Source organism: Phyllopteryx taeniolatus, chromosome 1 (genome assembly GCF_024500385.1).
Source record: "Phyllopteryx taeniolatus isolate TA_2022b chromosome 1, UOR_Ptae_1.2, whole genome shotgun sequence".
Lineage (NCBI taxonomy): Eukaryota > Metazoa > Chordata > Actinopteri > Syngnathiformes > Syngnathidae > Phyllopteryx > Phyllopteryx taeniolatus.
Window position 1 is genome coordinate 34165084 of NC_084502.1, and position 12026 is coordinate 34177109.

The 12026-nt window shown below is 43.9% G+C and overlaps 1 protein-coding gene across 3 annotated transcripts in view; it reads right to left on the reverse strand.

Moving 5' to 3' along the window:
• The window catches only part of plekhg5b (pleckstrin homology domain containing, family G (with RhoGef domain) member 5b), a 95107-nt gene that overhangs the window by 66420 nt on the left and 16661 nt on the right, over nt 1–12026 (reverse strand). Inside the window, exon 1 of one of the 3 annotated variants that reach the window (XM_061790758.1) lies at nt 10739–10895. The exons of 1 other annotated variant lie outside the window; for it this stretch is intronic. In XM_061790758.1, the coding sequence (XP_061646742.1) occupies nt 10739–10874 (136 nt within the window). In that variant the 5' untranslated portion in view covers nt 10875–10895. Of the gene's footprint in view, nt 1–8234; nt 8454–10738; nt 10896–12026 lie in introns of those variants that run through there. One more of the 3 variants, XM_061790766.1, reaches the window with a different exon arrangement.

Here is a 12026-nt window from a genome sequence, read left to right on the forward strand (position 1 = left end):
ATATACCCTTTGGCAGCGATGACAGCCTCCAAACGTTTCTTGTATCCCTCTACAAGTGTTTTGCACTTCCCAGGGGGTATTTTCTCCAACTCTTCCTTTGCAATTTGTTCAAGCTCTTGAACATCTGCAGGGTTCTTTTCCCGAATTGTAGATTTCAGCTCCCCCAAAGATTTTCAATTGGATTGAGATCAGGACTCATTGCTGGCCATTTTAAAACAGTTATTCTTTTTCTTCTCAACCATTCCTGTGTGCTTTTGGTTGTGTGCTTTTAGTCTTTGTCTTGCTGAAGGTCCCATGATCTTCGCCTCAAACCGAGTTTTCTTACACTGGGTAAGACATTTCGCTCTAAAATCTCTTGATAATTTTCTTATTTCATGATGCCTGTGATACAGTCAAGGCCTCCAGTACCAGATGCAGAAAAGCAGCCCCACAGCATTATGGACCCTCCACCATGCTTGACTGTTGGCAAGTTGTTCTTTTCCTTAACTTATTCACTCCCAGTCCTCCATGTTAACATGGATATTTGAATTCAACAGCAATCAATTGCAGTGATTAAAGGCTTCATTGCGCCGGCTGTAAACATACTGTTTGTGTGCATTACCATAAAGCTCTATTTTTGTTTCATCTATCCATAAAATGTTTATCATTTGCTCTTTTGTATCAAACACAGCTTCTCTACAAAAATGTAAAATGTTTCATTTGATTAATTTTCTTTAGAAGCAAATCCACATTTAGTACTTTAACTTCATGGGTGTCAATAATGGTGAGCAGGACTGTATAAGCCTATATCAGAATCATCTTTATATAAGTATGTCAAAAACACACAAGGAATTTGTCTCCGGTATTTGGAGCCGCTCTAGTACGACAACAGACTAAATCAAATGTTATCAGTAATGGGGTAATGCCGATACTTTTTTTTTTTTTTTTTTTTTTTGGACAATTGTGCAAATGATGCCGAGTCAGTTTGAAATGAGTAATAGAACAATAGTCTGGTACAGTGACCATTGTCCAAATGGCGCAGAGACTTCAAGAAATGTATGCAGTTTAAAGTGACTAGTAGTGCGATAATCTGGAAGTGTCAATTGTGTAAAGGGTGCAGATACTTAAAGTACATGAGTCGCCAGTATTGGTCAACAACAGATATGCAAGTAGTCCAGAGTGGCGAGACGACTACAGTGAGTGCATGAATAATGTATAATTGGCTCGACAGAGATGTGACAACAATCTCAAGATAAAATTGGCAGTATATTACAATGTTTGGCAAGAGGGAAGAAGCTGTTGGAATGTCTGCTAGTTTTAGTTTGCATTGTTCAATAGCGCCTACCCGAGGGAAGGAGCTGGAAGAGGGGGTGACCAGGATGGGTCAAAGAGGATTTTGCATGCGCTTATCTTAGTTCTGGCAGCATGCACATCTTAAAGTGTAGATCGGGGGGTACCGACAATTTTTTCATTGTCTAGATGTCTCCCAGACATCTTCCTGGTGAGAGCGCAAGCAATATTTTGGTCTCCGGCCTCCCAGAGTCGCCGCAACTGATCACTGTTGGCAGTCTCAGCGACAAGTCCGTCAGTAAGATAGGCCCTTTAGGAGCCAGGAGAGAAGGCACGTATTTAAGTGACAGTTGAAAGTTGCAAGAGGCGGTGTTTTCAGAACATTCAGCCAACAGCACCTTTAAGCTGAAAGAACGTCTCAATTCTTGACCATTTTGAAGCCTGATTTCACATTCAGTCATTCATTCATTTTCCATTCCGATTGTCTTCACTAGGGTCGTGGGCCAGTTATCGAAAACACTTGATTTCAGCTGTTGCTGCTTAGAGTGGCCCAATCAGTTATTAGGTTTAGGGGGCAATTTTTCACACAGGGCGAGGTAGCTTTGAATAGTTTTTTTCTAATAAACAAAATCACCATTTAAAAATTTCATGTTCACTTGGGATATCTTTGTCTGATATTTACTTTTGTTTGATGAAACTATGCAAAGAAAAAAAAAAAAAAACAAGGATTTGAGAAGGGAGCAAAAAAATTTTCACCGCACAGTATATCTACAGTATGTCAAAGCTCATCACTTGTCATTGTTTACATAGGAGCTTGTTTTGTGTTTTATATGTTTGATGTCAATGAAAAGCACTGTACCATTATGACAACATTATGGAGCATGAAAATGCCAACATTTTAAATAAGATCTCAAAGTAGAAGATTTTAAAAACATCACTCTTACCATTTCCTTGTACACAAACTGTGGAAATAGTCATTTGAAAAACACGTGTATACTCACATTAAAACTAACCCATTCCTTCTTTTTCCACCTCAAAAATATTTCTAAACTTAAGTCCATGTTATTTAATTTGAAACTAAAAATGATCTTGTCAGCTTTTGTCTCCTCACGTCTTGACTTTGGCTGTAAACAATACTCGTATTTTGAGTTCTGACGCACGGTTTGAGACATGATTTTATTTTTTAATAAATATAACAATTAATAATGGTACTAATAATATTTATATAATTATAAAATTAATATGATAAATATTTTATAAATTAATGTAATGAATAAAATATGTTTACAATATTATAATAATAATAATGCATACCACTTATATAGCGCTTTTCAAGGCACTCAGAGTTGCTTACAGTTGCACACATTATTCATTCACGCCACTGTCACAACCTAGTGGTGGTAAGACACTTGTGTAGCCGCAGCTGCCCTGTGGCAGTCTGACAGAAGTGTAGCTGCCACTCTACGCCTACGGCCTCTCCAACCACCAACAAACATCCATCCACATTCATTCATGGGTTAAGTGTCTTGCCCAAGGACACAACTACGACATGTACTCAGGCGAGGATATACAAACCAGCGCCCCTCTAGTTTCAGGTCGTACACTTACCCTTGGCACAACGCCACGCCAATATATAATATTAATTCAATTATAACAATATTACAATTTGTATAAAGCCCTCATTCTGGCATTTAGCAAATAAAAATAAGTTTGGCTATCCTAATTGACCTAAACCAGCAAAGTCTGATTTCATGTCAAGCTGGAAAAAAATAAATATTTTTATATAGCGTATATAAACTTCTGATCTCAACTGCATATTATTTATTAATATAATAATAATAAATTTTAAAAAAGAAATTAAAAAAAGAGTCGACAGTGCCTGTGTTTTGTTCCACTTAAATTAACTTCAGGATAGTGTCTTTGAAGGTGCATTAACATGTTTGACGTGACTTGGGAATGTTTAATGAAGCACTTCCAGCAAATTGTCTTGCTTTGTCAACGACATAATTTCCGTCCGTTTTCTTAACCAGGTAGCCGAAATGCTCCCATACTGTTGACCTTAATGAGCTTGGAGGGTCAGCAATTTTCAGGGTTATTAGTCATAAAAGCCGTGTCTCCGAGGGTATTTGTGTCACAAGGTACAGTAAGTGATTATTATGTAATGTTGTGGCAACCTTTAATCTTTAATGTATTCTGTAGTAAAACACCAGATTTCGTGAAAAGCGAAAGTGGGACTTGACACAGTTGTTGTTGTCGACATAGTCCATTACTCAAGAGTCTGTTTAAAATTTAAATGTATCCCACAATAGGCATTTATACTTACCACCATACATAAATGAAAACAGTATTGTTAAATTTAACCTTAGACATTTAATCAGACCCTCCAGGATTTCGGGAGGTTGCTATCACAACTAATACAGTTTTAGCAACTTGTCCACGTATCTACCCAATCGTTGCCATTTTATGCCAAATCATGTTCACATATACGCCAATAAGTCACTTCCTTGTTTTGATTCAAAGACACATTCTACCGCGTTTCATTTCCCAACAAGAACAACAGTGAAGAAATATAGAAAACAGCATTTAGGATGATGTTTAAATCAAACACAAAACAAAGTCACCAGAGCAAATGTGGGAAAGGTCACAATCACACAATGTCTTGTCACACAATCTTGCTTTCAGGTCAACTGCCTTTTTTAAGTTTGCAACACCGCCTGTTGAGCTCCCGTTCCATTCTTCCCTCACTCGTGAACAAGACCCCAAGAAACTTGAACTCCTCCACTTTGGGCAGGATCTCAACCCCGACCCGGAGAGGGCACGCCACCCTTTTTCGACTGAGGACCATGGTCTCAGATTTGGAAGTGCTCATTCTCATCCCACCCGCTTCACACTTTGCTGCGAACCACTCCAGTGAGAATTGGAGATCACGGCTTGATGAAGCGAACAGAACCACATCATCTGCAAAAAGCAGAGATGCAATTCTGAGGCCACCAAACCGGACCCCCACTAGGCCTCGGCTGTGCCTAGAAATTCTGTCCATAAAAGTTATGAACAGAATCGGTGAAAAAGGCCAGCCTTGGCGGAGTCCAACCCCCACCGGAAACGAGTCCGACTTACTGCCGGCAATGCGGACCAAGCTCTGACACTGGTCGCACAGGGACTGAACAGCCCGTATCAGGGGGTTCGGTACCCCATACTCCCGAAGCACCCCCCACAGGACTCCCCGAGGGTCATGGTCGAACGCCTTCTCCAAGTCCACAAAACACATGTAGACTGGTTGGGCGAACTCCCATGCACCCTCGAGGACCCTGCCAAGGGTGTAGAGTTGGTCCACTGTTCCACGGCCAGGAAGAAAACCACACTGCTCCTCCTGAATCTGAGATTCGACTTCCCGACAGACCCTCCTCTCCAGCACCCCTGAATAGACCTTACCAGGGAGGCTGAGGAGTGTGATCCCCCAGTAGTTGGAACACACCCTACGGTCCCCCTTCTTAAAAAGGGGGAGCACCACCCCAGTCTGCCAACCCAGTGGCACTGTCCCCAATGTCCACGCAATGTTGCAGAGGCGTGTCAACCAGGACAGCCCCACAACATCCAGAGCAATTAGGAACTCCGGGCGAATCTCATCCACCTCCGGGGCCTAGCCACCAAGGAGCTTTTTAACCACCTCAGTGACCTCAAACCCAGAGATAGGAGAGCCCGCCTCAGAGAACTGAGACTCTGCTTCCTCATGGGAAGGCGTGTCGGTGGAGTTGAGGAGGTCTTCGAAGTATTCTCACCACCGACTCACAATGTCCCGAGTCGAGGTCAGCAGTGCCCCATCCCCAGAGATAGGAGACCCCGCCTCAGAGAACTCAGACTCTGCTTCCTCATGGGAAGGCGTGTCGGTGAAGTTGTGTAGGTCTTCGAAGTATTCTCCCCACCGACTCACAACGTCCCGAGTCGAGGTCAGCAGCGCCCCATCTCCACTATACACGGTGTTGGTGGTGCACTGCTTTCCCCTCCTGAGACGCCGGATGGTGGACAAGAATTTCCTCGAAGCCGTCCGGAATTCTTTTTCCATGGTCTCACCAAACTCCTCCCATGCCCGAGTTTTTGCCTCAGCGACCACCAAAGCTGCATTCCGCTTGGCCAGCCGGTACCCATCAGCTGCCTCAGGAGTCCCACAGGCCAAAAAGGCCCGATAGGACTCCTTCTTCAGCTTGACGGCATCCCTCACCGTTGGTGTCCACCAACGGGTTCGGGGATTTCTGCCACGACAGGCACAGACTACCTTACGGCCACAGCTCCGGTCGGCCGCCTTGGCAATAGAGGCACGGAACATGGTCCACTCGGATTCAATGTCCCCCGCCTCCCCCGAGACTTGGGTGAAGTTCTGCCGGAGGTGGGAGTTGAAACTCTTTCTGACAGGGGATTCTGCCAGACGTACCCAGCAGACCCTCACAATACGTTTGGGCCTGCCAGGTCGGACCGGTATCTTCCCCACCATCGGCGCCAACTCACCACCACGTGGTGATCAGTTGATAGCTCTGCCCCTCTCTTCACCCGAGTGTCCAAGACATGCAAGTCCGATGACACGACCACAAAGTCGATCATCGAACTGCGACCTAGGGTGTCCTGGTGTCAAGTGCTTGAACATGGTGTTTGTTATGGACAATCCGTGATGAGCACAGAAGTCCAATTACAGAACACCGCTCTGGTTCTAATAGGGATGTGTGTGTGTGTGTGTGGGGTCCAGGTCTCACTGTCATTGCCCGTGTGAGCACTGAAGTCCACCAACATACCGATGGAGTCCCCAGCGGGCGCGCTCTTCAGCACCCCATCCAAGACTCCAAAAAGGGTGGGTATTCTGAACTGCTGTTTGGTGCGTAGGCACAAACAGTCGGGACCCTACCCGAAGGCGGAGGGAGGCTACCCTCCCGTCCACGGGGGTGAACCCCAACGTACAGGGGCCGAGTCGGGGGGGGGGCAATAAGTATTGCCACACCTGCTCCAGAGTGGAAGAGAGTCCAACCCCTCTCAAAAGGACTGGTATCAGAGCCCAAGTTGTGTGTGGAGGCGAGCCCGACTATATCGACTAGGAACTTCTCGACCTCACACACCAGCTCGGGCTCCTTCCCTGCCAGAGAGGTGACATTCCATGTACCTAGAGCCAGCTTCTGTAGCCGGGGATCGGATCGCCAATGTCCCTGCCTTTGGCCACCGCCCAGCTCACACTGCATCCGACCCCTACGGCCCCTCCCACAGGTGGTGAGACCATGGGAAGGGGACCCACGTTACCCTTTCGGGCTGTGCCCGGCCGGGCCCCATGGGTGCAGGCCCGGCCACCAGGCGCTCGCCTTCGAGCTCCACCTCCAGGCCTAGCTCCAGAGGGGGGCTCTGGTGACCCGCGTCCGGGCAAGGGAAAATGTCTTACTGAATTGTTTGTCATCATAGGGGTTTTAGGAGCTGTGCTTTGTCTGGTCCTTCACCTGTTTGCCATGGGTGACCCTGCCAGTGGCATAACTCCCCAGACAACTTAGCTCCTAGGATCATTGGGACACACAAACCCCTCCACCACAATAAGGTGACAGCTCAAGGAAGAGAATGTTGAATGTGAAGATGTAAAATGTTGGGGGTGAGAGGTTCACAGTTACAGATAAAACATACTGATCAAAGCATCTCTGTCACATTCGTCTGCCAAACACCTTTGCATCAAGCATCCATCATCCTTAAGATGGCCGGAAAGTTCCAATAATTCCAGGCTGGCTGGCAGGGAGGAACATTCCTTCACAGCCCCGTGTTATCACATCCCTTTTACTAATAGCATCAATGAGGAAGGGCAGCGGAAAGCGGGTGCCCCTGTGCCACACCACACACAAAAAAAAAGTGGACAGGAAAGTGCAGCTCTCCATTTTCTGGGGCAGTAAATATTTCATCTGTGTTTTTTCCCTTTCTTTGCGTTCATGTGGGGTTGTCTTCATGCCACTTGGCTGAGCAATTTCCACAAGAGATGCAAGAAATGGTTAGGAGAAAAGGCCTTTCCAACTACCGGAGACAAATTCCTTGTGTGTTTTTTTGGACATACTTGGCGAATAAAGATGATTCTGATTCTGACGATGGAGGTGAAATACTCACCTCAAAATAACAGTGCTGGTAAAAAAGTAAATGTAACAAAATTAAGTCATGTCTGTTGCTAAGTGTGGCATCATACTAACAAAAATATGAATCACACAATGGCACAAGTTTGACAAATGTCTCACAACAAAGTAATAGTGTCGTTGCGTGTAAAACATTCAACTAACATTTAAGCAAAACAGGAAAAGTCAGAGTAGATGTGAAATATTGAGTGATGATGACGCACAACTTTTTATGCCAGATGCTCCTACTGACACAAGTTTCCCATTTATCCAGGCTTGGGACCAGCAGTGGAGATTCCTAATGGCTGGGTGTTGGAGCATTGGCCAGGATCTGATGACAGTGACTGGTGATTGTTGCGTCAAAGGGCAACAAGGTGTACCACAAAACTACCAAAGTCCAGACATTACAGCATCTAAAATGTATTTGTTTCAATCTGTTACGGGAGGTTTGGTGACCTCACATTTGTTCAGATTTCGGAAAAATAGTTCACGAAACTCCAGGTGTACAATATATTCTTTTTCCTCTCCTTCTTCTTCTATTAACATCTTTTGTTGAGAACTTGAAGCTGCTTCTTCCTTTGGAATAAGTGTTGCAGGAAGCAAAACATAAAAACACAGCATAGGTAATGATTTGATGCTTGCTGAACGAAGAGAAGCTGAGGTCTTGCTGACATCATGTATGATAGTGGTTTCAACTTTTGCGCGACTTTCGTGGCATATTTTTCAAAAGATTTTGGACAAATTCCCAACTGTATAACATCGCCTTGAGGCGAATCTAAAATAAAACTTGCAAATTCACTTTTAAGCCACAAGCAAGCACACACTAGGATCAGTTGGTTATCTTACCATACAGATCATGGATGGCGTCCAGGGAGGAAGACCAGAAGTAGCGCTCTATTCCCATTTGGGAGCAAGATGATGAAGGTGGCTCGAGCTCATAAGCGCCGCGCTTCTTCCAGTACAGGAACATTCTGCTGACTTAAACTAATTCACTCTATAGATATTAATGAAGAGGCAAATATTTAAGCTATGCTATAAAGTGAGAACTGACCAAGCTGTGAGACCCCTGTGGAGCTGCTGACCAGCCTGTGGACTCCTCTCCACAATGAGCTCATCTTTCAAAAATAATAAACTTGCCAGTTCAAACTCTGCTTTAAATGCCTGCCAATACATTCATTCCAAATATCCACCTGCACCATGACCTCATGCAGTAGAGTTGCCAACACTTGGTGTCACGCTTCGTCTTGTTGCACCGTCAGAAGAACGCAGAATCCAGAAGAAGCTGCTCCCAAGAAATCGAGTTTAAGTCTAAGTCTCGAAAGTCAAAGAAAATAGTGGAATCAAATGATGCAATGATAAAAGTCACTCCCCCATGCTTCCTCCTACTGAGACATCCAGTCACCACCTTGTCAGACTTCTCACAACGATTCAAGAGCAATTCTTTCCACCGTCGCCACTCTCCCTGTGACTCGACCTTGTCTGTGTCAAAGTTTCCCCAACTATACAACACTTGTGCAAGCCGAGCTGCTTGTGGAGGATGTCTCGACCATAGGGGGGCTTTTAGGGCCCACGCCATCAGACAAGTGCTCTATTCATGAAGGGGTGAGAGACATGCTGGGGCAGTCTGGGGCAATGGCTTTTGGACCGGACCTCACAAAGATCTCTTTTAAACACTCCTCCTACATGCAGAGTGGACTCTCTTTATATTTTTCACGAACTGTAAAGGGCTCACATATTCTGCATTCATTTGTGTCTCTGCCCTTTAGATGTATTCATCTTGTGAATGAGCTTCCTGTGTGCGCTGAACAATGCAAACATGCAAATAAAAGGCAAGAGATGATGATGATGAGAGAACCACTCTGACGATGCCAACAGGTTAAAACAATGTGTAGTACCGTATACATGTGGTCCACACATACAGTAAATTCAGCACTGTGTTGGTCAAATATTGGTTTGTCACAGCAGCCGCATTGACATAGTAAAACGGTAAACAGCAGGATACATACAGATTCGATTAGATAACAGAAAAAAATATTCCCACAAAATTTTGTAGAGGGATGGTACATGAGAAAGAAAGAACAAACAAATGGTGGTAATCAGGGCTCAGACTCACCCTCTTAATCCCGATTTGTTATTAGTGTTGACAGTAGTGAATGAGTTCTGAATCAGAATCGAATCGTTACTCCTTGTACAATTCTGAAATAAGGAGATGTCACAGTCCACTTAAGACACTTGAGACCTTAAGGGAAAGTTAACTGTTTATTACAATCACTAGCCAACGGGCTAATAAACTAAGGAGCTAGCGAGCTACGGAGCTAGCGAGCTAAGGAGCTCACTCAACTGGGGGGGGGGGTTGTTTAAAACTTTAGCTCCTCACTCGGCGTTGTTGTGTGTCCCTACATAATAGACACACGGGAACGTTAACTCCTGATTAACCATAACCACAGCAGCACACGTCATTCAGCCAGTAGCTGACTACAGACACTTGAGCACACAGCATACGAGCGAATGCATTTGATTGACAGGTGTAAGGCTGTCTCCACTGCCTTCAGCGGACACACCAAAATACTCCCACAGCTCGACGGTGGGCCTCGTTTTTCACGATTTCAGTCTTATTTTACATACATGGTGATTTTAATTTATTTTTTGTATTCATTCAAATTTGGCAGGCTTTTTAAAAACACTATTCTCTGTGGTGTGTCAAATTTACAAGACATTTTTGTGGCCTCTTTGGGGTCTTTAAGATTTGAGTCACTATGGTATTAATAGAAGCAACCACCTCCCAGAAAATACAACGATATCGCCATCTGTTCATCAGCGTCAATGAACCAAAAAGCATTTCCTGGACCTTTTTTCAGGGTCTGCGTTTTACTGAGTGACAATGAATAAATCAAAATAAATACAGTTGAACCTTAAAGGTTAACACAAAATTTGAAACTGCCGCCCTGCATCACATCACTCGAAACCTAAATTCAGAAAGTCGAGATTAACCTTTTCTCTGGCATTTTGGATTTTGATGTTTTTTTGGGACATTTATTCCAAATATTCACTTGTTATCAAAGATAAAATGATTTTTTTTTTTGTTACTGTTACCAATTGTTAATTATAATTGTGCTGAATAAAGTATGTTAAATGATAATATAACAACAATGTCATGACAAAAGACGCTAGAACAAGATTTCCCATTATTATTTGACAAATTGGTTTAAAATCCGAAGAAATCAGGGGTCAACCTGTGGTCTCAGATTTAATTGCATTTTACCTTAGAGGTTCCAAGGGACGATCACTAGCCCATTGCTAGACCAAAAAAAAAAACATTGTCTCATGTTTCTGTGTAGTGGTAAACTCACCTGACTTCAGTACCAACTCAGTGACAGTGTGAGTATGAGTGTGGATAGTAGTCTGTCCCTTCATAAGTACGATTGACGAAAGGCCAGTCCAAAGGTATAGTCTGCCTTTCCCCCCAAAGTCAGCTGGGATAGACATATACTGTAATATGGATGGTTGGATGTGTCATGGTTACCCAAGACATTTGCACAGAACTGTAACAGTTTTCCCAGCGTTCCTGACTGACGCACTTCTGTTGCACATCTAAAAACGAGAGAAGGAATACTGTGTGACTGAGTCTGGCCAGGCTGAGGAAAGGGAGGGACACAGTCACATGCAACGACCAACATCTCCAATTTTGGGATGAGAAATTAGAGGGTAGGATGGGAGCCGAGCTTGCTGTGCGGCTCTCGGCTTTGCAGACATATGGTAATAATCAAAAGCAGCTTTGGGCATGAAGCTTCCCTTTTAATGAAGCGAGCAGATGTGCAGCATGAAAACTGGGCTGCCAATACAAGGGCCAATTTCCACCTCCTGCAGTAACAAAAGATGTGTGTGTGTGTGTGTGGAAGGGGGGGCTGGCGTTATTGTGGGGAGGGGAGAGGAGATATTAGGCAGCCTCGCTTTCATCATGTCACGCTTTCATAAAAAGACTCCACAAACAACGCACCTGCATGATGCTCATGTAGAATCTATATCTGATCTCACCCACACAAGGTTTCCATTAGAAAGACAAACTCACGTACATTTAGTAACAAAGAATACTTTAACCAAGTGTACAACACTACGCTCATGAAAAACATTTGCTGCCTCTCATTTGCATGCTGAAGCAAGACATGACGCTATAATTCCGAAAAATCAAAAGCCACCATAGCCACGGACGGACGAGATGCCAGAAGAAAACAAATTCCTGGAAAATGTGCAATCACAAACACTTGTAATAGAAGGAGAAATCACACAAGTACATCATTAGTGCCAGTACCAGCAAGTTTTCTGCAACAAAGAACTCTTAGCTCTTTAAAAAAAAAAAAAAAGTGATCCATATGGAAAGTACCTTGAGATGACTAACTAAATGAACGTAAATTGAATTGTGGGTTGCTCCAAAGACTCGCCGTATTTTAAAGAACTTTAAAAAGATGTAATCCATGACAGAGAGAGTGCACACTGAGGCTAGTACATGACCATATGTAGGTTATAAATAGCACGGCAGGACACCAATGGCACTGGTAATGACCCTTTAGCAGCCAGCTCAGACCAAATTACAATGAAAAAGGCAAATAAATGAGGCAATTCATGTCATATAATAATAAT